We start from the raw sequence: 23924 nt of genomic DNA, 5'->3' as shown, positions 1-23924 counted from the left end.
ACCTCAGTTTCTAACGTTTTCTTGTTGTTGTTAAACGTGTTGTTAAACAATATGTCATCGAAATGACTACATCCTGAGATAGTTAACAGAAAGTAATAATTAAGATGCGAGTGAAATTGCGTAACACCTGTTGATTATGCAGCCATATGTACATCAATTCATGAAGAAGTTGTTAGTTATAAAACATCACACAATCAATTTCAAATTGATCAAAATCTTCAACCTGTGAGTGTGAGAGTTCAACAACAATCAAGTGAACAATCATCTATTACACACAGTTTGACGAGTTAATTATTGAGGTAGCTAATAGAAAATTAGACGTATTTCAATGTCGTGATTGTTCGTGGAAATTCGCCAATCGTCGCGAGTTGTTTAACCATCGCCGAGAAGAACACAGAAGAAAACGACATGCATTGAAACACATTGTTTATCAACACAAAGACGTTGATTGTGTTGCATTAGATCTTCAAATATTACATCCAGTGTGTGATAGTGGCAGGTATGATTAAAACTCACAATTGCATTTACAAAAACACGTGCATATACCAAAAACACCAAAAATTCAAATTTAAATAATAATTGAATATCATATCTTATATAACTTAAAAACTTAAACTTAAGTAATAATTTAAGGCGCTTGCTGTTTGAACGGATTGAAATCAGCGCCGAGACCAGTCAAAATCAAGGATTCCTCCCACAGACGTTTCGCATCTTCGGTTTTCCGGCATTGGTGGAGTAACGCGCCGGCGCACATTCCTTGTAATATTTAGCCGTTTCATTAGCGGCTTCTTCCGCAACACAGCAATGGATACTAGTCTGCGCGCCTTGCACCACACTCTTCGCGAATACCTTCGCGTAGAGTTTGAATGGAACAGTGATGAAGACGTTGAAACTATCGGAAAGATGTCTGCCAAGGTCGGAATGGATCACACCGGGATGCAGAGTGTACGTATGCACATTTTTTATATCAGCGGCTGCGGAAAATTGAAATTAGTTGAGGTTATATGTATGTTTGGTTGCATACCTTCCAGGCGACGTGCCAATTCAGTGGTGAATAAAATATTCGCCAGTTTACTTTGCCCATACGCTCCAACAGCGCTGTAATTCTTAGTGTTGTAGTTTAAGTCGTTGAAATCCATTTCACCACCTTAAATATTATAAATTATTATTTTATAAAACATGGTGGTATAACAAATACTTACTAGTATGCGCAGTTGATGAAACATTAACAATTCTCGCCGGGTTATAATCGCTCGCCAGTATTTTCGGCATCAAGAGCATAGTAAACAAGAAATGCCCAAGATGATTAGTACCAAATTGCATTTCAAAGCCATCTTCAGTCCTGTACAGCGGACAAGCCATAATACCAGCATTATTCAACAAAATGTCGATTTTCTCTTCACTTTTAAGCAGAGAATCAGCGCATTCACGCACAGATTTCAAACTTGTCAAATCCAACTTAACAGCTTGCAAAGACCCAAGATTAGGAACATCCTTGCATTGAACTTTAATGTCATCTATCGCCTCGGAAGCCTTGTCGAGGCTTCGACACGCCATAATTACTTTTGCGCCTATAATATTCAAACACACCCAAAAAGTTACGCAACCCAATATACACGCAAGGACATTACAAACAAATAAAACATTAAACAAATGAGAAATCAATAAAATACTCATTTCTACATCTTTATAATAATGAAATATTGTATAAAAACTGATAAATACCTCGGATGTAGAAATCTTTGGTGCATTCCTTGCCGATTCCGGTGTTGCATCCGGTGATGACGGCCGTTTTGCCATCAAGACGCGCAGTTGATCTGCAGGTTGCCGAACATATACTCCCCATGATGAATTTGAATACAAAAGTAACAATTACACACTTAAACAATTGTTTTAAACTTTTATTTTATTGTTTTTTGTGTTGGACAACAAGTTTATGAGTTGTTAATGTTATTCTTGCGCTTCTTGCAGCGCACACGTTGCGTCTAACGGTAAATCTAGTCTGACTGGTCGAGTCTTACTAAAAAACGCACACAGAATAAGTACAAAGCTGAACGCAGACTAATGCTAGATGCGCAGCTTGCCCACCTTGTCGGTTTCTAGCCAATTAAACGAGGTGATGATGCTGTTTCGAGCACTTGTTTGTATCGTGTCGAATATTATCATATCATTGACGAGTGAATGAAGTTGTGATATTTACTTTTCTAGTAGGACTCGTGATTTGTGTTTTTTTTTTTCGTTGATTTGAGGCGCAAAATAATCGATTAAAGTCGAACAGGTTCTGGAATATTTTCCGGACGGTTATAGGTCAATTATCAGTCATTATTCTAATAATTTATTTGACTGATATGAAATATTTATGAGATTTTAGAGGTGAAATGTGTTTATTTTTATGAAGAGATTGTGAATGTAAGGTAGGCAACCCAACATACACCTATGTATGCACAGTGAAGTTGCGCTTTCTTTTCGCATAGCTTAGTTCTGCGTCGCCGAACAAAACATTCGAAGCAACAGCTTAACGATCGTTTCTACTGCGTAATCCCCCGACTGAAATCTGCATTAACTGTCTTTAATGATAATGAAGTAATTGCAATTTACTGTCGTTATCGATTGCAGACGTAATTTGCCAACCAGTGCAATTATTTACGAAATGCAATGTCAAATGCGCGTCAAGGTCTTAATCCGCCATTGAAAGTCGATTTAATAGTGATTATTCATGAGTTTTCTAAATTCGCTACAGGCATTCATGTAATACATGATTGTATTAATACTTAAGCAGTTCTCTAATCACTGCTGATTTAGTTATCTCAAAACGTGTTTGTTATCATCAATTTGCTGTGCTTTTTGCTATCGAATTCAAACTGTCATACTTACGCGCCACGAGGATTCTTTGCATTTCGACCAATCAGTGTTCTACAACTGTACACTTGATGTGTAACTGCGCGCTGTGAGTTTATCCTCTTTTCACTTGCACTTATTATTTTTATAATGCGTTGGAAAGAGAAGGAGGGACGGTGGACGTCCGCTCGTTAGGAGCAACTGGGCACGTCGACCAATGGCAGTGTTCCATCTGTCGGTGTTATGCTAATGTAACTACGACAATCACTTTTCTCTGTTTGATTAATATCAAAAGTAAAGGATAGAATATACAAGTCACGTCGTAGCTTGCACGATTTTGGTATATTTGATATGGGAAAGGCTTTATTTTCCGGCATTCGCGTGCGGGTCGTGTCATTGCGTCGTGTGCATTCGGGCAGCGTTTGTTGAAGCAAGTCGGTGAATTGCAATGAAGTCGTGTGTTGTATTAGCGGCTCTCGTGAGCCTGGCGTGTTTAGCCACCGCCGAGGTGTTCCTAGAGGAGAAATTCGCTGATGGTGAGTAAATAATTCTAGAAATCTCTATAAACACCGGCATTTTATCATGAGGCGTGCATAGCTTGGTGCCGACATGTTCAACGTGTCAATTAACCGGCTCTCGCTTCTGCCGCGTCATTACATTTACTTTCTCGGAGATATTCTCGAACATTCGCCGTAGCATATTGAAAATCTCTGAATGAACTTGCGTAATCACTATTTTTACACGTTTTTTCAACCACAAATCTTGATTTCCTTAGATACGTGGGAAAAGAATTGGGTATACAGCAAAGCGCCCGGAAAAGAGTTCGGAAAATTCGTCCTCACCGCCGGCAAGTTCTTCAACGATGAGGAAGCCGACAAAGGTCTGCAGACGTCGCAAGATGCGCGCTTCTACGCCCTCAGCAGAAAGTTTAAGTCGTTCGCCACCGAGGGCAAAGACCTCGTTGTCCAATTCACCGTCAAACACGAGCAGAACATCGACTGCGGCGGCGGCTACGTGAAAGTCTTCGACTGCTCGCTGAAACCCGAGGAGATGCACGGCGAGTCACCGTACAGGCTCATGTTCGGCCCGGATATCTGCGGACCCGGCACCAAGAAAGTCCACGTCATCCTCAACTACAAGGAAAAGAATCATCTCATCAACAAAGACATCCGTTGCAAGGATGATGTCTTCTCGCATGTGTACACACTCATTGTCCGTCCGGATAACACCTATGAGGTGCAAATCGATGGCGAGAAGGTCGAGAGCGGAGATTTAGAAGCCGATTGGGATATGCTCCCGCCCAAGAAGATTAAGGATCCCGAAGCGAAGAAACCTGAAGATTGGGATGACCGTGCAACCATTCCGGATCCAGATGATTCCAAACCAGAAGACTGGGATAAACCAGAACACATCCCAGACCCAGAGGCTAAGAAACCCGAAGATTGGGATGATGAGATGGACGGTGAATGGGAACCCCCACAGATCGACAACCCAGAATACAAAGGAGAATGGGCACCGAAGCAGATTGATAACCCAGCGTACAAGGGCGCATGGGTGCATCCGGAAATTGATAATCCCGAATATTCTCCCGATAGTGAGCTGTATAAACACGATGAGATCTGCGGAATTGGTCTGGATCTCTGGCAGGTTAAGTCCGGAACCATTTTCGATGATATCCTCATCACTGATGATGTTGCCTACGCCAAAGAGGCTCTGTCTGGACTCAAAGCGCGTCAGGATGGCGAGAAGAAGATGAAGGAGGAGCAGGATAAGGCTGAGCGCGATGCTGCTGCCACTGAGGAAGAAAAGAAGGAGGATGATGATGAGGATGAGGACGAGGATGATGAAGATGATGAGAAACCAGTGATTGAGGTAATAAAACATTTAAAAATTAATTTTAAATAAATTTTAATTAAATTTTTTAACATTTCAGAATCACGACGAGTTGTAAGAAGTCATCACCGCCAGCAGTTTGTTAAGAGAAAGTGGGGTAAACACATGAAGGAGAAAAGACTTTTTATATCTTACCGTGTGAAGTTTTTTTGGTTAGTGTGTATTGTTTATTTTGACTGATTTTTGTTATTAAGATAACCGCGTCTTCGTATAAAACCTAAAACACAAAACAAAAGCTAATCACGGCCGATGATGATGATGATGGGGACGAATTTTACACGCACGAGTCCTGGAAAACAACGGCGCGCGGCCGGCGCAAATCATAACAACCAATACTGTCATTTCTTTGGTTATAAAAAAAAACACATTGATGCATATTATGTTTACATTTGTAAATATTGAATGAGAATTTAATACAGCCAACAAATAAATTATTTGTAGAAAAACTAAACAAAATGGCGGATTTGGTGAATCAATGATATGATTTTATTATTCGCCTACGGATGTATTGTTATAAAAACGTCATTGATCGTAATGACTTGTTTTTTATTGCATTATGGTTAAAATGACAAATGAACGCCGATAACGCATTGCGCTGATCGATAATTTCGTGGTCTGTTGTTATTGTTATGGTTATGTTCATGAATATTTCATTATGAGGACATAAAAGTCGACTGTCCTTTACAGGAATATGCAATATGATGAAAGATTTACTTGTAAGGAGTCAAACATTACCGCTACAATAACAATGATAACGAAATTTATTCCAAAATGCTTTTATTTTGTGTAAAAAACTTTGTAAAATATTGTAAATTTTTATTATTCATTTGATATTTGACAACTGACGGCGTCCGGACTGCACCCGGGATATTCTTTAATATTCCCGAGGTTTTTATTACCTTCGTGGATACAAGCGCATCGCTTTTCACTGCCGGCGACGTACAACTCTCGTGGGACACCAACCCAGTCACGTTCAATTCCACCACTGAAGGTAAAAGTAAAATGGTAAACATTATTAGTAATTTATTAAAATTGTAAATAATTTTAGTTACCTTTTGCTTGTGCACCAAACTCTTGTGCCACTCTGCGGGTCCCATTCGATGTTACACGGTGGAAACTTTAATTTCTCTGCGTTTTCATCTGCCTGCGCCAATTCAGCTTCTTTTATCAACAGTTTCACTTCTCTTCCATAAGGAGTAAGTTTTCCATTTGAGTTGTAGTATCTCCCAATCAATTTTCCTTTAATTTTAAGCAAAATATTATAAAATTAATGTTAATAGGTTTTTGTACCAACCTATTTTAGTATATTCCTTCTTGTAAAACTGTGCCCAATGATTCAAAGACCTGAACTCTGCCTGTGTCATTGGAATAACATTGTCTGAGATATCAGCCTCCTCAAGGTTACCACTGACAAAACTCCTGGAGTTATCTCTTCCTAAACAAACAAGTTAAGGTTATTTCATTGTGTTACTTGTGCTTGTGCAGTCTGTGTTTACTTACCTACAAAGACGTGATATGTTTCTCCTTTGCCATAGAATCTAGCACCTTTTGTCACATCATACACCTGACCAATTATTGATAAATACAGTGGCTTGCCGTCTTCGCCATTGTACGTGGCGAGCTCTTCTGCAGTCAGAAGGTGTGGTGTATTCTCTGCAGGTAAATTAAAATATGTTTTCACTGCATATTGCTGTATAATGTTTGTGTATTCTTGAACTGCAGGTAAATCAAACACAATGTTGGAAAGGACAGCTGAGAGTATTGCACAGGTGATGAATTTAAACATATTGTGGAGTTACTTAATACTTTTAATTCGAGAACGGAATACTGTGTTATTAGAATGTGTACTTTTCTACATTGTCTTCTACAAGTTTCTTGATTCTATGCCAGCAACTATTGGTATGTAATATTTTCATGGAATTCTTGTAGGTTATATGTGTATTTTAAAGGTGAAAGTTTTCAAGTTTCAAGTATTTGACGATAGATAATTATTCAAAATGTATATTTAGATTTGAACGTGCTTGCTGCAATCTTTTTAGATTTCGGTTAGTCTTAGTCATTACTTTGAAATAGAATTAATTCGTTTATGGTTTTTAAACAGATGTGATGTTTGGCAACGTCAGTATCTTTCAGTTATGTGACTTCCGGTGCCTTTTAAATTCGTCAAGTCAATTTCTAATTGTAATCGAATGTCCTTTTGTGCCTCGTGGAACTAATTTTGGTATGTTTTTAGGGTACCTATATCGATTCAATGCGACTGTTCAACCGAATATTGTAGGACAATCATCCTTTCACCAAATTGTAGGTATTAAAATTCCTTATCATTTTCGTATATAACTTGTGGGTTTATATTTTGGGAAACCTACGAAAAGCCCTTTTTGTGTTTTTGTGTGTCTCATTTTTGCTGTTTTAGGTGTCTAGCGGCCGAACCTGATGTCGTAGGATAACCGTTCTTTCACCAGATGGTAGGTACTAAAATTCTCTATCATTTTCGTATATAACTTGTAGATTTATCCTTTGGGAAATCTAGGAAATTGCCCTTTTTGTGTTTTTGTTTATCTAATTTTTGCTGTTTTAGGTGTCTAGCGGCCGAACCTGATGTCGTAGGACAACCGTTCTTCCACCATATTGTAGGTACTAAAATTCTCTATCATTTTCGTTTATAACTTGTGGGTTTGTGTGTTTAACCCTCGGGAAACCTACAAAATTAAAATAATATTACGGTAATTTAATTACTTCAAATCATATACTTTGGTATTTAGAGTAGATAATTTGAGTACCATAATATTGCCAGTCGCGTTGTTGTTTTTAACCTACGAACATAGATTGTTGCCTCTCCAACTGTGGGTCGGTTATCAATTCTCGTTCTTGTTTAGTCCGGCTTAGTCGTTCGTGCGCCGTGGTGTGGTGTGCACGTGCTTTGTTCATTACTCAAACATCGTAACAATTGTTAGCGGCACTAAAGATTTTAATTCTGTGATTGAATTAGAATAGGTCGACATTTAGTAATAACACACCAGTGTGGTAGTTATTTGTGGGACGTGCGTGGTGGCCGTCGGATAAGTATGCACGGTGCTGTTTTTAGCAATCGTGGATTAATTTTTGGTTTACCTATGCGCGCGTGTCCGTTGGCAATCAGTTATCGTTTCGCACATAAGAATAACTTGAACTTATAATTAATTCTTGCAAATAGACAACTTTGATGCTCAGACAGAATGTTTGTGAGTGCACGAATGGAGTTAGCAATATCTATAGGTAAAGTGTTGGAGACGCGCGTATTGTAAGGCAAGTTTTTACTACTCCCAAATTTGCTAGCTGTCGATATGTTTATTTATTTTTGAAGGACTATTTTAAAAGTTGTGGAATATATAGGAAGGATGACTATTTAAGTAACAATATAACACTGGTGATTATATATACTTCTAACTATGTAGTTGCAGCTTTATTCAAATTCAAACACAGAGCGTATAAACGTACGTGTGAACAGTGCAGAGCTATATACAAGAGTAAGTGTATCTCAGCGTAAGCCACTGCTCCGGAGGTCCACCAATCACTTAAATCATCTAATAGATGGTGCCTCATGTATGAGCAAAGTATTTCTAACAATTTTAAAAATTGTATATATTATTATGGTTCTGAATAAAACACAATGTGAAATTATAGTCTCATGTATATTTCATTCTGGTATCCTCTTTGTCGTTTTCAGTATTGACGTCTTAAGTCATGTTGCATATAAATCTAATGCACGTGGAGCTAGTGCAACATAGTTGAGTTGTGTTGTTGTTTTTAAAAGTTGAATGAAGTAGATACATAAATAGAAGAATCAAATATTAATAATAAAAACACTCGGTGGTCGAGTGGGTACGTGCACCTGCTAGCATGCTAGTAGACACGGATCGAATCTCAGGTGAAGAAGGCATTTTTCTCAAATATAAAAATAACAGGTGAAATTTGGGTTGCATATATAAATTGCAACGAAATAAAAGAGAAATTGAAATACAAGTGAAGGCAATAAGAAAAGTAAGAAAGTAAGTAGAGAAACGGAGAACAGAGAAATAGAAGAAGAAGAAGAAGAAGAAGGAGTAGTAGAGAAGAGAAGGTAGAAGAAAGAGTAGAGAAGAGGAGAAGAGGAGAAGATAGAAGAAAGAGAACAGGAGTGGATGAGATTTTTAAATTTTTTGGCACGTGTCGTTATAAGACAGTCACAGGTCGATCGACCAGAGCGCCGGAGGCGCTCTGGGCGATCGCCCACTGCTTCGATGCCTCCATTGCTCCCGGCCCAACCTACAGCTACGATGTCTCTGCGCTTCATCCCCGAAATTATCAGGCATATCAACAATTTTTATGGTGGGGGATCACCCCCAGAGAGAGGGAACTCCTTATAAGGACAATCCTTATAAGGTCTTGTAAAAATATTTCTAAGTTTTAAGTCGCCTCAAGAGAGGTGACACTTAAAAATATTCTTACCAGTTCTGGCTTGTAGCTGAAATGAAAGAAGGAGCGCACAAATCACACAGGATACCTTAACAATTTTTATAGTGGGGATCATCCCCTGAGAGAGGGAACTCTCTTAGAGACCTGTTCCTGATATGATAGAAGAGGTACACAAATCAAAGAAGTCAATATCTCTTACTATTCATTTATTAACAATAGAATACAAGTATATATTTTACAAGTCAACAGAATACATGTCGCCATATTGAAACAGGACTTACGACCTGCATAGCCGCGCACATGCAAGCAAGTTACACTTCGCAAAGTACTACCGGGATAAAGAAATTAGGAAATAGACCATTTTCTGCGTGAGTGAAAATGGGAACAAATATACAGGGTGTTACAAATAGAAAATTCAAAGTGCAACCTAAAACAACAACTCTAAATTTTCACGGACAACAAGAAAATATACAACAAAAGTACATCACAAAAAGAAAATCAAGTGTACAAAAAAGAAAATAGTCTAAATACAAATTTAGAAAACTTTTAATAGGAAATCAAGAAAAACAAACATACAGGGTGATACAAACAGGAAATTCCTAAATTTAAAAATAAAATACAAAGTTTAAGTAGAAAACGACCCAGAAACGACAAATTTAGTCAGTTTTACACTAGAACGCAAGGTAAAGTAGAACATAGGGTGATACAAGAAGAAAATTGCTACATTTTACAAATATATTACAAATATTTTACAAATATATTACTCTCAATAATTAATTGCCAAACTACGAAAATACGTTAAAGAGCCGGCAGATTTATGAAATAAAAATAAAAATGCAAGCAAGGAAAATTTCACGTTATTAAACCGATGATTGACATGACCATACTCTGCGGGTAGATCCAAGTCGCATCCGACGGCACGCATCAATTTTGTGTTGTTACGGTATTCACGTTACATGCAATTTTAGATAAATATGAAAGTATAATGTAATAACGTTTACAAACTTACCAGTGCATCAGGTAATCATAGAAAGTACTGAAACAAAAAAACAACACGCGTGTGAGAACTCGCACTATGATGCACACTTATTTAAATTTGTTTTGAGGGATAATGAACCTGTACTATTTTAACACACAATTTTCCCGGAATATCCTGCCAAAGACAGTCGTTAATTACACAAAACAATCAACATGTCAACAATGTAATGTAATCGGAATGAATGAAAGAATGATGCCGAGCCGCGTGCAGGTAAGAACAGACTGAAGCGGTCGAACGATCGTAGCATGAGAGGCAGCATTGCGCACGTTTATAGCGAGATAAAAACTTGTTTATACACAAACCCCGATATGCGTGTAGAATTGAAATAGCACATTTTGGAAGTGCACTAAAATAAAATAAAATATAATAATTCATTACATTAGTTGTTAATTTCAGCATTCGGTTCGCGCGTTATACTAACGAAACTACGAGTACTATTGCGTATATGCGTATACACACAACTATCACTATAACTCGCGTTACGGAATTTTCTCGCAATAAATTCCGATACAAGGGGATTAAGAATTAAATTCTGCTTCTGGGAGAATTAATCCAAACCTAGTTTAAGACCGCGTTCGCGTGTTATAATATTAAGAAAGTGCAATTCCAAGCGCTACGAGTACTATTGCGAATATGCGTATACACACAACTACCACTATAACTCGCGTTACGGAATTTTCTCGCAATAAATTCCGATACAAGGGGATTAAGAATTAAATTCTGCTTCTGGGAGAATTAATCCAAACCTAGTTTAAGACCGCGTTCGCGTGTTATAATATTAAGAAAGTACAATTCCTAGCGCTACGAGTACTATTGCGAATATGCGTATACACACAACTATCACTATAACTCGCGTTACGGAATTTTCTCGCAATAAATTCCAATACAGGGAGATTAAGAATTAAATTCTGCTTCTGGGAGAATTAATCCAAACCTAGTTTAAGACCGCGTTCGCGTGTTATAATATTAAGAAAGTACAATTCCTAGCGCTACGAGTATTATTGCGTATATGCGTATACACACAACTATCGCTATAACTCGCGTTACGGAATTTTCTCGCACTATATTTCCATACAGGGAGATTAAGAATTAAATTCTGCTTCTGGGAGAATTAATCCAAACCTAGTTTAAGACCGCGTTCGCGTGTTATAATATTAAGAAAGTACAATTCCTAGCGCTACGAGTACTATTGCGTATATGCGTATACACACAACTATCACTATAACTCGCGTTACGGAATTTTCTCGCACTATATTTCCATACAGGGAGATTAAGAATTAAATTCTGCTTCTGGGAGAATTAATCCAAACCTAGTTTAAGACCGCGTTCGCGTGTTATAATATTAAGAAAGTACAATTCCTAGCGCTACGAGTACTATTGCGTATATGCGTATACACACAACTATCACTATAACTCGCGTTACGGAATTTTCTCGCAATAAATTCCAATACAGGGAGATTAAGAATTAAATTCTGCTTCTGGGAGAATTAATCCAAACCTAGTTTAAGACCGCGTTCGCGTGTTATAATATTAAGAAAGTACAATTCCTAGCGCTACGAGTACTATTGCGTATATGCGTATACACACAACTATCACTATAACTCGCGTTACGGAATTTTCTCGCACTATATTTCCATACAGGGAGATTAAGAATTAAATTCTGCTTCTGGGAGAATTAATCCAAACCTAGTTTAAGACCGCGTTCGCGTGTTATAATATTAAGAAAGTACAATTCCTAGCGCTACGAGTACTATTGCGTATATGCGTATACACACAACTATCACTATAACTCGCGTTACGGAATTTTCTCGCAATAAATTCCCATACAGGGAGATTAAGAATTAAATTCTGCTTCTGGGAGAATTAATCCAAACCTAGTTTAAGACCGCGTTCGCGTGTTATAATATTAAGAAAGTACAATTCCTAGCGCTACGAGTACTATTGCGTATATGCGTATACACACAACTATCACTATAACTCGCGTTACGGAATTTTCTCGCAATAAATTCCAATACAGGGAGATTAAGAATTAAATTCTGCTTCTGGGAGAATTAATCCAAACCTAGTTTAAGACCGCGTTCGCGTGTTATAATATTAAGAAAGTACAATTCCTAGCGCTACGAGTACTATTGCGTATATGCGTATACACACAACTATCACTATAACTCGCGTTACGGAATTTTCTCGCAATAAATTCCAATACAGGGAGATTAAGAATTAAATTCTGCTTCTGGGAGAATTAATCCAAACCTAGTTTAAGACCGCGTTCGCGTGTTATAATATTAAGAAAGTACAATTCCTAGCGCTACGAGTACTATTGCGTATATGCGTATACACACAACTATCACTATAACTCGCGTTACGGAATTTTCTCGCAATAAATTCCAATACAGGAGATTAAGAATTAAATTCTGCTTCTGGGAGAATTAATCCAAACCTAGTTTAAGACCGCGTTCGCGTGTTATAATATTAAGAAAGTACAATTCCTAGCGCTACGAGTATTATTGCGTATATGCGTATACACACAACTATCGCTATAACTCGCGTTACGGAATTTTCTCGCAATAAATCTCTATACAGGGAGATTAAGAATTAAATTCTGCTTCTGGTAGAATTAATCCAATCCTAGTTTAAGACCGCGTTCGCGTGTTATAATATTAAGAAAGTACAATTCCTAGCGCTACGAGTACTATTGCGTATATGCGTATACACACAACTATCACTATAACTCGCGTTACGGAATTTTCTCGCAATAAATTCCAATACAGGGAGATTAAGAATTAAATTCTGCTTCTGGGAGAATTAATCCGAACCTAGTTTAAGACCGCGTTCGCGTGTTATAATATTAAGAAAGTACAATTCCTAGCGCTACGAGTACTATTGCGTATATGCGTATACACACAACTATCACTATAACTCGCGTTACGGAATTTTCTCGCACTATATTTCCATACAGGGAGATTAAGAATTAAATTCTGCTTCTGGGAGAATTAATCCGAACCTAGTTTAAGACCGCGTTCGCGTGTTATAATATTAAGAAAGTACAATTCCTAGCGCTACGAGTACTATTGCGTATATGCGTATACACACAACTATCACTATAACTCGCGTTACGGAATTTTCTCGCAATAAATTCCAATACAGGGAGATTAAGAATTAAATTCTGCTTCTGGGAGAATTAATCCGAACCTAGTTTAAGACCGCGTTCGCGTGTTATAATATTAAGAAAGTACAATTCCTAGCGCTACGAGTACTATTGCGTATATGCGTATACACACAACTATCACTATAACTCGCGTTAGGGAATTTTCTCGCAATAAATTTCGATACAGGGAAATACTTAGTTTAAGACCACGACATGTTAAATTGAAATCTAAGAAACGAAAAAATAATTTAAAAAGGGTACCGGTAGAAGTGACTCCCATTCAGAGCACCCTACGAGGCTAGCGGTAAGTGACTCGTGCTCAGGGCACCGTACGAGGGTAGCGGTAAAAGTGACTCGTGTTCAGGGCACCGTACGAGGGTAGCGGTAAAAGTGACTCATGTTCAGGGCACCGTACGAGGCTAGCGATAAAAGTGACTCGTGTTTAGGGCACCGTAAGAGGGCATTAGAAGTAACTCCCAATGCAAAAAAATGGGCAAGGGGAAGTGCGGTACCCTGCTTATTGAGGATTTAGGAAATATCTGTTAAACTAAAAGCGCTAGCGACCAGCCGATCGAAGATTATGAAAGTTTGGAAAATTCTCGATAAGATAAGAAAATAATTAAAATATGTGATGTGTAAAGGTTCTGAAATCGTGTCTAAAAGTGCAAAAAAATGAACTTTTTCATTATTTTAAAGTTTTCTCCGATTGTGAATATCTCGAAAATAAAAGAGATACAAAAGAGCGGATTGAAGCGCAACTACGTAAATACAAACTTTGGTAAGACGCAGGAATTAAAATGAAAAATATAATTGAATTATAAACTTACCAATGCAGATCACATCGGACTCCAAGGCACGGCAAATACTATAAATAAGAAAATAAAGCTTTATATTCATGTAATATTATATTCAAACAGCAGAGAAAAATAAACATCTATGCTGTTTACGTGAAAGTTACTTATTACCTGCAATCAAAACTAAAATATGATGCAGCAACATGCGGCGTGAGGAGATGGCAACGAGGGGAAACGGCAATGCGATAAGAAAGTGTGAATTGTGTTCAAAACAAACACAATTCTCGTGTCGAATGCTCACGCTTGCCGATAAATATAGAAATAAACAATACAAATCTATTTTACGATTTTTGGGTCATGCTAGGGCCATCTATGAATGATACAGTAGTTTCAAAATTTAGATTATTAAAAAGTAATGAAAAAATAAAATTCGATTTGTTTAATTCTGATTTCTTCTGCTGACAGAGTGCAAGATTTTATATAAAATATTTAAGTGATATCTGCTTAAGTGATCTGCTGATAATAAAAATGTTTTGCATTGTTGATGATTTTTATAATAAACTATTAGAAAATTAATATATAATTGTTAGTTATATTCATGAAAGAACAGCAACAGCAACGATGTGTTTTGAATCCACGAAATAAAAATTCGATACCTGCAGGTAAACAAACTTATCTCTTGCCCAAAATCGCGTGATCCACACGGACACGATGTGCACTCACTACCACCAACAAGCAATATTTAACGCGAAAACGTGCATCGTAGTGCCATCAAACCGACTATCTAGTAATGGCAGGTTTAAATTTAAAACACATTTTATCAAATATGCAACAAAGTTGATATTGCATGAAAATGCCAGTCATAAGCAATTTGACAATGCCTATCAGATTGCAATATTTCTTTAATTTATATTCTATGGTACACCATAATAATATATAATATATTCACACATTAGAGAAAAACAAACATTCTGTGGGCGAATTGTAATAGATGCGCAAAGCAGGAAATGGCACGTGACCTTGTTCACGATTTACAATAGACGCGATACCAGCTATATGAAATGAAACTAAACTAAACTAAAATGTGCGACAGCGCAACGATAGACGAGAATATTACGCGGAGCATTTCGAAAAACGTGGAAATAAATAATTAAGCACCCCCACCCTCTTTCACATTTTTTCTTATAAATTAAAATTTCACCTCTTAGATATCCTATTCAACTATCGTATCTTATAGCGAATTTTCCGTAGACTAAGACACTGAGATTCGTTCCTATTTATCTCTTTTAATTTACGAGATATTCGCGATTGAAAAAAAATGGGCAAAAATTGCAAAATGTCACTTTTTAGCACTTTCAGTCGCGTTTTTTGACCTTTTACTGTGGGAAATATAATTATTTTATATTTTTATCTGATAGAGAATTTACTAATCTTTCATAATCATCAATTCGTTGGTAGCTATCGCTTTTAGTTTCAGATATATTAATTATCAAAAATCGTCGAAAAATAGTATCAAGCACCCCCCCTTAGCAATTTTTTCTTAAGAATGAAAATTTCATCTCTCAGATTTCCGTTTTAACTAGCCTATTTAATAGAGGATAGTTCGTAGATTAAAACGCTGCGATCAGATCTTATTTATCTCTTTTAGTTTACGAGATATTCGCGATTGAAAATATCGTCAAAATTTGCAAAATGTCACTTTTTAGCACTTTTAGTTGCGTTTTTCGACCTTTTACTGTGGGAAATATAATTATTTTATATTTTTATCTGATAGAGAATTTTCCAATCTATCATAATCAGTAATTCGTTGGTTGCTACTGCTTTTAGTTTATGAGATATTAATTATCAAAAATCGTCGAAAAAAAGAATCAAGCACCCCCCCTTGGCAATTTTTTTCTTAAGAATGAAAATTTCATCTCTCAGATTTCCGTTTTAACTATCCTATCTTATAGAAAATAGTCCGTAGATTAAGATGCTGCGATCAGATCTTAATTATCTCTTTTAGTTTACGAGATATTCGCGATTGAAAAAAATGGGCAAAAATTGCAAAATGTCACTTTTTAGCACTTTCAGTCGCGTTTTTTGACCTTTTACTGTGGGAAATATAATTATTTTATATTTTTATCTGATAGAGAATTTTCCAATCTATCATAATCAGTAATTCGTTGGTTGCTACTGCTTTTAGTTTATGAGATATTAATTATCAAAAATCGTCGAAAAAAAGAATCAAGCACCCCCCCTTGGCAATTTTTTTCTTAAGAATGAAAATTTCATCTCTCAGATTTCCGTTTTAACTATCCTATCTTATAGAGAATAGTTCATAGATTAAAACGCTGCGATCAGATCTTATTTATCTCTTTTAGTTTACGAGATATTCGCGATTGAAAAAAATCGTCAAAATTTGCAAAATGTCACTTTTTAGCACTTTTAGTTGCGTTTTTCGACCTTTTACTGTGGGAAATATAATTATTGTATATTTTTATCTGATAGAGAATTTTCCAATCTATCATAATCAGTAATTCGTTGGTTGCTACTGCTTTTAGTTTATGAGATATTAATTATCAAAAATCGTCGAAAAAAAGAATCAAGCACCCCCTTGGCAATTTTTTTCTTAAGAATGAAAATTTCATCTCTCAGATTTCGGCTTTAACTAGCTTATCGTATAGAGAAAAGTCCGTAGAATAATCTCTGCGATTTGTACCTATTTATCTCTTTTATTTTACTAGATATTCATAATTGAAATAAATCATCAGAATTTGACTAGACTATTTTAACCGACAATATGCCAGCGACATTCTGCCAAAGACAAACGTTAATTACACTTACTCAAAACTATCCCTAGGTTACATGTTTCTAATTCTAATTCTCACCATCAAAATAATCCAATAGAGCGCGGAAATTAATAAAAGAAAGATGCCGAACCGCGTGCAGGTAAGAACAGACTGAAGCGGTCGAACGTTTGTAGCGTGAGTGCAACATTGGGCGCGTTTATCGCGATACAAAAAGTTGTTTATACACAAACCCCGATATGCGTAGGGGAGAGTAGGGTAATGGGAGTCAGCGGGTAATGGGAGTCACCCATATATCCACGAAACAATAGTTACGAGTACCGCGTAAACGGCGTTCCTACCTCCGTTCTGGCCCCCCAGTGCCACCCCCAAAAAATCATGCAAATCGGTGCGTGTATCATTGAGATACGCCAATATTTTATTTTTGAGCTCCGCTGATCTAATTTTACGTCCACGCAAATTAGAAGATAAGTGTCGAATATCTTGCAATATTCGAATGAAACTTTTATATAGTCTTAGTTAAACATTCAAAATCGTGATGTGCAGTTCAGATTACATTAATGTTTTGAAGAAATATTTTTTTTGTTTTTTTTTTCACAATAGTGCAATTGTGGGCAATGGGAGTCATGCGACTCCCAATGGACGTTTTTGTCTTTAGTCCGCTCTAAATGGCCTATAAAAAGCAATGTGACTTATTTTTCAATAGCCTTCATGCAGAAACGATACTGCAGGAAAGTAACAAAACTTATGATTCCTATATTGGCACTGATGACTTATGCCAGGGCGATGGATGAAGATTTGGAAAACTGATGTCTAATGTGCAACGATTTAAAAAAAACAATTAAATGTGGTTCATAGCACTTCATTTGGGCTATGGGCTCATGTGAAATGCACTGGGTGGGACTTTGCGGAATATTATGTTTGCGATATCTGCTAGATTTCGTTTGATTCCGATTGTCCCCAGGGTGACCACCATTACCCGCATGTCGGTGTAATGGGAGTCAAATCTGTTTTTTTTTTAAACTTTAATAATATCCAAAATTGATTGTCAAAGTGACTGAAAATTATTTCAAATAATAGGTATTTAAGTAAACAATGCTTATAAGCGATTGCAACAAGTATTTTGTTTATAATTTAAATTATATTTGAGTTCTCCCTTAAGTGACCCCCATTACCCTCTTTTACCCTATACAGTAGAAATCGAAACATTTCTGATGTGCACTAAAATAAAATATAATATAATGTTTCACTTCAGTTATAAACATCGACACAACTTTACAAAGAGAATAAAAATTATCGCACGAACGGTTCCCGAAATATAGCCAAATTTCCACCTCGTGTTTCGAAAATTCATAAAAATTATAAGGTTGTTGTTTTAAGAATAGTTTCTGAATTTCATACTTTATCTAATGGAGAATTTACCGCAGACTAAGAATCATCAATCCGTTGATCGTATCGCACAGTTTTAACTAAATAAATAATTTTATTTGTGCCTTACCTTTATAAATAAGTAATAAACTTATTTGTTTATTAACTGCGACGAGTAGTGACGACAACCATGAATCCAACGATCCGGCACAATAGAACCAAAGACATCACGGTGTTAGAACGCCACAGACACACACACACACACACACACACACACACACACACACCGCTCAAAAATGCAATATACCGACGGACTGTAGCATTTCATTCACCCCTGCACTCCAATAACAAATGAAATATAATCAATGGTCGATATTAAACAGTGCGATAAAAACACATAGACTAAATGAACAGAGCCGCGAAATACGCACGCGATCGTCATCCAAGCAAACCGAAACTGACCACATTCCGCTGACTAGCTGGCTGAGGCGCAGCGATATCAACAACAACTAGCGATAAAACCGGCTGCGCGAGGACACTGATAAAGAAACTACACATCTCGCTTCTCTGCTTGTTTGCAATTCGTTTGTTTACATTCAAACCAAGATAAGTGAATTGTGCACACGACGAATTCAACACTATATTTTATTTACATTTTATTAAATCTAAAAATATTATATTCAAAACCATTTATTGTAATACAAAAATAAAACACTAAAATTCTTATACTTACAATTTCTTTATTTTAATTAATCCTGTGATTAAACAGGACATAAAATTAGTAAATAGGTAATTTCATGCTTGTTAATATATAACCTCATAAATTTAATTAAAAATTAAATCAATAATTAAGTTAGTAAATGAATTCTATATTGCTTCGTAGATTTTGTAAAAAGTAAATTAAGTAAAAGAAAATGCACAGCAATTATTTTGGTAAAAAACGTAGCGTTACGCCACCTATGTACACTTCGCAAAAATATAATACAGTATAGAGTGTTTCAAGAAGTGTGATGTTCGTATGTGGCAGTGCAAAATTTTCTTTGTAGCAGTGAGTTGTCACGTCTGTAAATAGCAGGAACAGTCGTGTCTGTGTGAGCTCACGCAATTGCAAATGTGCATGCTTCACACAATCTAAATGAATAGCAATTTGCATGCAAGTTACAATAACTCACAGCTAGACGGCGGTAGAACATGAAAATATTTAAAACAACTTAAAAAGAAATCGTTACATTTCACAGCACATTTATGCAATTACTCATAGTTTAATCAATAAATAAAAATAATATATTATATAAACAGTAAAATTATGACTGTAAACATTATAAATTCACATTTAGTCATGCAAAACAACTCACTAAATGTTAGAACAAAGTGTTACTAAACTACTCATCAAATTTAAATCCAAAACACATGAAAAACCCACACTTATCCTCCATCCAGATGAAATATATTAATTACGATACATGTACTATGCAATGCCACATTAAATTCGCTATTCATGACACAACAGATAAGAAACATGACCGGCGTGACTGTTCAACTCCAACACGCCGGTAAATTTCCGCCACTTTTCGGAGTCTGGTACGAACCGAATATTCGATTTTGTGTCTCAGCGAAATGTGAGTATAAGATTGCGGTCGTTGTTGGAAAAAACCCGTTTAATCTGCGTCTAGCCATCTATAGTCTAGTCAATTCATTCATTCCGGCATCCACTCTAGGCCTAATCCATGCGTTTTACTAGTGCGACTCCAATTAATCAGCGTCGTTCACCGCCAAACTGATGACGGCAGGTAAAATCAAATTGCCTACATACACACATTATCATTTATATGTGATAATTTGAATTTATAAGTGAATTTACTATAGATTTATTTAAATAAGTAACCTTCTGCTACTTCAGTTCATCTCTAAAGGCCAAACTACAAAGTCAACGAGTGAAAGAATTTATCTAACGGTAAAAGTTTTAAATTAATTTAAAAACATGGAGTTATTGGATGATTTCCCACCTGGGCCATTGGATGCATACCGAAAGAAAGCATCGTTTGATTGGAAACAATTAAAAGTCCTACTGGACACGGAAGATATAATAATATTCAAGGTAAAATAAAATTTTAATTCCAAATCGCGACTGAAATAATAATTTCATAGAATGAAGTAGTAAAAGCCCTACAAAGTGACCCAGTATTTGATCCGCATGATGATGACTTCAGTCTAGATGAAATCCGACGTGATACTCTTTTAAAAGAAAAATCCCTGGATAAATACGAGGCACTATACCTCGTTAATTCATTAGATGGCACACCGAAATTATCAGCCGCTCTGCAATCGATGACTCAATGGAATCCCAGCGTGACATTACGCGAAGGACTCAAAACCGGCTTATTTGCGAATGTCATCCGCGCATTAGGCACTGAGCAGCATCAACACTACGCCCACATGGCGGATAACTATGAAGTAATTCTATTGCTAAACTCTAACCATATTCTATAGAATAACATAAATAATGTTTAAATTTAACTAGCTTTTAGGTTGTTTCGCCATGACAGAAATCGGCCATGGATCCAACACAAAAATGCTGCAAACCCGAGCTACATATGATAAAACAACCAGGACTTTTGTAATTCATTCCCCAAATTTTGAAGCAGCAAAATGCTGGAGTGGCATGGCAGGCCAATGTGCTACACATGCAGTGTTGTATGCTCAACTATATACATCAGATGAAGTGTGCCATGGAATTCATCAATTTGTTGTGGAAATTCGCGATACTAAATCGCATTTGCCTTCACCAGGAGTAATAATTGCTGATATGGGGCATAAAATTGGTTTGAATGGCATTGATAATGGGTAATATCATTTTAACAAAGAATATAAACAAATTTTTAATGTTTTAAACCTTCTAGAGTAATTATGTTTGATAATTATCGTGTACCAAAAAGTGCACTTTTAAACAAACACTGTGATGTCACCGATGATGGCGTCTATATCCCAAAAATGAAAGACCCAAAGAAACGCTTTGGTTCATCATTATATGCCATTACATCAAACCGATTGAATGTCTCCTCGATCAGTTTAGCGTTTCTACTCAAAGGAATCACGATTGCCGTGCGTTATTCAGCTGTACGCAAACAATTTTCACCGGATGACTCGAACGAAGAGTTACCTATTCTAGAATATCAGCTACAGGTAACTAATAACAACATAACAATTACTTCTATCAAATAATATTACTAAACTAAACTTTTTTTCAATAGCAATATAGATTATTACCCTACCTAGCTGGTTGCATCGTGCATCAAGTAGCATTATACTTTTTAACATCAGATAACACCGCCACCTTAATCGAAATAGTCTCCGGAAATCCCCGGCCTGATGAACACGAACGCGGAATTGAGATTCATGCAATTTCAACTGCCTGTAAATCATTTTCGTCTTGGTTCCATCGTGATGGCTTACAGGAGTGTCGCGAGGCATGCGCCGGGCACGGATATCTTAAAGTAGCACGATTAGGTGACTGCCGTAATGATAACGATGTTAATATGACATACGAAGGAGAAAACAACGTCCTTGTACAACAGACAAGTAACTGGCTGCTTAAACTATGGCCGATGGTATTGAACAAGGAACACATAACTTCCCCATATGAATCTGTGAGCGTTCTCAACAAAGGATTAACCATATTAAGCCTAAAGTGCAAAGTTACAAGTATAGAAGAAATGATGCGCCCCGATGTGATAATAAACACTTATCAATGGTTAATCTGCCATTTGTTGAAGTCCTCCGCAGAGAAATATCAAAACAATCTTAAACAACATGGCGACTCCTTCCGGGCGCGCAATGACAATCAAATATTTTATGCTAAGGACTTAACACTAGTATATATACAGGTAAGCACGATTTTCCACTACATGTTTGTTAAATTTGTTAGTAATTGTTTAATTTTATCTTCCAGCATTATTTCCTGCACAGATTTCTTGTATTTATTGAATCCACTAACGACGTGGCAATAAAACGAGTGTTGGAGAATGTTTTTGCGCTATATGCGTTGTTTAATTTAGAAAAACACGTCGCTCACTTGTATAAAGGCGCATATTTCGTAAGCGACTTGCATAGTACTCTATTACACGATAGTATTCTTCGGGCCATGGCCGCCATTAAAGACGATGCAGTGGCACTTGTCGATGTCATCGCCCCGCACGATTATTTATTAAATTCGGTGCTTGGCAATTCCGATGGACAAGTCTATCAACATTTACAACGCGCCATCTTTACCGGAAAGAATAATATGACGCGGCCAACTTGGTGGCAGGAAATCATGCACAACCAATCGAAACTTTGATTGAATATTAATTGTTAACAAGCACCAACACCACAACACTTATGATATTTTTGTGCTTTACTTACCGATAATAAATTTTACAAAATTTTGTTGTGAATGTAATCACCGCCTGCGTTTACATCAATTCTGTCCCTGATTTCTTCTATGACAGGCGTTGTATTTCGGTCTTTCTTGTAAGATTGGTAGTAGAAGTTGGCGAAGAGGATAACCAGTGTACTGACGTAAGTGATGGTGAAGCAATTGAGCCAAAATGGCGCCTTACAACGGTTGTACAAACCAACAGCCAGATGAATATTTACACAAAAGAATTGAGCCTGTGGAATAATAAAATTATAAATAATAAGAAATCTTTAGTTTATAAATGTAAAAAATAAACTTACCAATTGAATCTGTGTAAGATACCTTTTCCACCATAAATATTTCCTTGCCCTTGGACCAATCGCAGCTAGCATGTAATAAGTGTACATAATAACATGCACAAACGAGTTCAACAACACACTGAAGAAGGCTTGACCACCAGGTGAGTACAACAACCCCAAATACCAGTTAAAAATCATTGACGAATGATGATACATATGAAGGAACGTAATTTGATTGTCCTTCTTGCGCAGTACGAAGAATACAGTGTCCAACAAGTCAAACATCTTGGATACGTAAAACAACCAGAACGCGGACGCCATCTACAAAAATAAAAGCTAGTACATATACAGCTCGATACATAATATAAAGTTATATAAATACATACCCGGACGCCATTTTGACCTGAAGTATTAAACGGCGTACAACCAAGGTTATATCTTGCAGCAATAGCAGACATCAGCACTTCTTTACAGATGTACGCCGATAACAACACTTGCAACACGTTGTACACAACCAGAATACCACGCAGTTCCAATGCCTTACGTCCGGTCATAAACCTGTTCAGGTTGGAGATGGTGATGAAGTACAACGGAAGTATTGTTAGGATTGCCAATGGAGTGTCCAACAAGTACCAACTTGAAGTGAGTGGATCTGTAATGGAAATAAATACAAAAATTGATAATGATCAGTAAAACATGAAAATAAATTACCTGGTGGGCCTAAATAGACTTGCAAAGATGGATGAATCGCGTGGTTAAATATTTCCCACATTGTTTCACAATTTATAAGAGTATTGTTATTAGGAGTGCGTCAAAATTGATTGCTGATTGAAAAATAACACAAATTTGTGTTTTTGTTTTCATAGCCGACTTGTTTATGTTGTGTGCGTGTTTTTAAGCGACATGTATTGATTAATTCCCATTGCGCA

General features: G+C 36.7%; 5 protein-coding genes and 3 long non-coding RNA genes across 9 annotated transcripts; 4 read left to right on the top strand and 4 right to left on the bottom strand.

Annotated features, from left to right (window-relative positions):
* The first annotated feature begins 278 nt into the window (after positions 1–278).
* LOC135804054 (uncharacterized) lies at positions 279–1079 on the top strand. Its single transcript, XR_010550962.1, has 2 exons — positions 279–499; positions 634–1079. It is a non-coding gene; the product is annotated as an uncharacterized lncRNA (long non-coding RNA).
* LOC135804048 (retinol dehydrogenase 13-like) lies at positions 519–2117 on the bottom strand. The gene is made up of 4 exons (XM_065317813.1): positions 1726–2117; positions 1203–1571; positions 1025–1147; positions 519–974 (listed from the first exon to the last, which is right to left on the bottom strand). The coding sequence occupies exons 1-4, from the start codon at positions 1844–1846 to the stop codon at positions 682–684; spliced, it is 906 nt and encodes a 301-aa protein (XP_065173885.1). The 5' UTR covers positions 1847–2117; the 3' UTR covers positions 519–681.
* A 1085-nt stretch (positions 2118–3202) lies between these two features.
* Positions 3203–5187, top strand: Calr (calreticulin). The gene is made up of 3 exons (XM_065317354.1): positions 3203–3374; positions 3614–4710; positions 4772–5187. Exons 1-3 carry the CDS (start codon positions 3287–3289, stop codon positions 4787–4789), a joined length of 1203 nt encoding a protein of 400 aa, XP_065173426.1. The 5' UTR covers positions 3203–3286; the 3' UTR covers positions 4790–5187.
* A 304-nt stretch (positions 5188–5491) lies between these two features.
* LOC135803683 (neuferricin homolog) lies at positions 5492–6874 on the bottom strand. Its single transcript, XM_065317355.1, has 4 exons — positions 6232–6874; positions 6026–6166; positions 5784–5970; positions 5492–5716 (listed from the first exon to the last, which is right to left on the bottom strand). Exons 1-4 carry the CDS (start codon positions 6515–6517, stop codon positions 5551–5553), a joined length of 780 nt encoding a protein of 259 aa, XP_065173427.1. The 5' UTR covers positions 6518–6874; the 3' UTR covers positions 5492–5550.
* Positions 6505–8393, top strand: LOC135803684 (uncharacterized). The gene is made up of 4 exons (XR_010550847.1): positions 6505–6630; positions 6965–7032; positions 7145–7196; positions 7310–8393. It is a non-coding gene; the product is annotated as an uncharacterized lncRNA (long non-coding RNA).
* Positions 8394–9886: 1493 nt separating this feature from the next.
* On the bottom strand, positions 9887–18826 carry LOC135789469 (uncharacterized). Its single transcript, XR_010547576.1, has 3 exons — positions 18431–18826; positions 14177–14214; positions 9887–10201 (listed from the first exon to the last, which is right to left on the bottom strand). It is a non-coding gene; the product is annotated as an uncharacterized lncRNA (long non-coding RNA).
* Positions 18827–19938: 1112 nt separating this feature from the next.
* Positions 19939–22738, top strand: LOC135803556 (peroxisomal acyl-coenzyme A oxidase 3-like). Of its 2 annotated transcripts, XM_065317205.1 has the most exons (7): positions 19939–20090; positions 20201–20398; positions 20449–20754; positions 20822–21144; positions 21201–21483; positions 21552–22184; positions 22250–22738. In XM_065317205.1, the coding sequence occupies exons 2-7, from the start codon at positions 20282–20284 to the stop codon at positions 22634–22636; spliced, it is 2049 nt and encodes a 682-aa protein (XP_065173277.1). In that variant the 5' UTR covers positions 19939–20090; positions 20201–20281; the 3' UTR covers positions 22637–22738. The 2 variants fall into 2 exon arrangements, with proteins under 2 accessions (XP_065173277.1, XP_065173278.1); XM_065317206.1 differs by lacking the exon at positions 19939–20090 and having other exon boundaries at positions 20194–20398.
* LOC135803558 (very long chain fatty acid elongase 2-like) lies at positions 22676–23886 on the bottom strand. Its single transcript, XM_065317208.1, has 4 exons — positions 23707–23886; positions 23382–23647; positions 23017–23316; positions 22676–22950 (listed from the first exon to the last, which is right to left on the bottom strand). The coding sequence occupies exons 1-4, from the start codon at positions 23765–23767 to the stop codon at positions 22714–22716; spliced, it is 864 nt and encodes a 287-aa protein (XP_065173280.1). The 5' UTR covers positions 23768–23886; the 3' UTR covers positions 22676–22713.
* Between the last annotated feature and the right edge of the window lie 38 nt (positions 23887–23924).

Source organism: Atheta coriaria, unplaced genomic scaffold, assembly GCF_025399875.1.
Source record: "Atheta coriaria isolate IRGN ID8LTWV9N9 unplaced genomic scaffold, Caltech_Dcor_3.1 hic_scaffold_3_pilon, whole genome shotgun sequence".
NCBI lineage: Eukaryota > Metazoa > Arthropoda > Insecta > Coleoptera > Staphylinidae > Dalotia > Dalotia coriaria.
This window is presented reverse-complemented; position numbering and strand designations above follow the sequence as displayed.

Excerpts from the sequence above, each read along its gene's own strand:
- LOC135804048 (XM_065317813.1), bottom strand. The coding sequence starts at position 1,846 with ATGGGGAGTATATGTTCGGCAACCTGCAGATCAACTGCGCGTCTTGAT. Across the intron at positions 1,572-1,725 it reads CAAAGATTTCTACATCCGAG|GCGCAAAAGTAATTATGGCG; the intron begins GTATTTATCAGT and ends TGAATATTATAG. Across the intron at positions 975-1,024 it reads ATTGGCACGTCGCCTGGAAG|CCGCTGATATAAAAAATGTG; the intron begins GTATGCAACCAA and ends AATTTTCCGCAG.
- Calr (XM_065317354.1), top strand. The coding sequence starts at position 3,287 with ATGAAGTCGTGTGTTGTATTAGCGGCTCTCGTGAGCCTGGCGTGTTTA. Across the intron at positions 3,375-3,613 it reads AGAGGAGAAATTCGCTGATG|ATACGTGGGAAAAGAATTGG; the intron begins GTGAGTAAATAA and ends TGATTTCCTTAG.
- LOC135803683 (XM_065317355.1), bottom strand. The coding sequence starts at position 6,517 with ATGTTTAAATTCATCACCTGTGCAATACTCTCAGCTGTCCTTTCCAAC. Across the intron at positions 6,167-6,231 it reads AACATATCACGTCTTTGTAG|GAAGAGATAACTCCAGGAGT; the intron begins GTAAGTAAACAC and ends TTGTTTGTTTAG. Across the intron at positions 5,717-5,783 it reads GTTTGGTGCACAAGCAAAAG|TGGTGGAATTGAACGTGACT; the intron begins GTAACTAAAATT and ends TTTTACCTTCAG.
- LOC135803556 (XM_065317205.1), top strand. The coding sequence starts at position 20,282 with ATGGAGTTATTGGATGATTTCCCACCTGGGCCATTGGATGCATACCGA. Across the intron at positions 20,755-20,821 it reads ACATGGCGGATAACTATGAA|CTTTTAGGTTGTTTCGCCAT; the intron begins GTAATTCTATTG and ends AAATTTAACTAG. Across the intron at positions 22,185-22,249 it reads TAACACTAGTATATATACAG|CATTATTTCCTGCACAGATT; the intron begins GTAAGCACGATT and ends TTTATCTTCCAG.
- LOC135803558 (XM_065317208.1), bottom strand. The coding sequence starts at position 23,767 with ATGTGGGAAATATTTAACCACGCGATTCATCCATCTTTGCAAGTCTAT. Across the intron at positions 23,317-23,381 it reads CAGGTCAAAATGGCGTCCGG|ATGGCGTCCGCGTTCTGGTT; the intron begins GTATGTATTTAT and ends TTATTTTTGTAG. Across the intron at positions 22,951-23,016 it reads ATCTTACACAGATTCAATTG|GCTCAATTCTTTTGTGTAAA; the intron begins GTAAGTTTATTT and ends ATTATTCCACAG.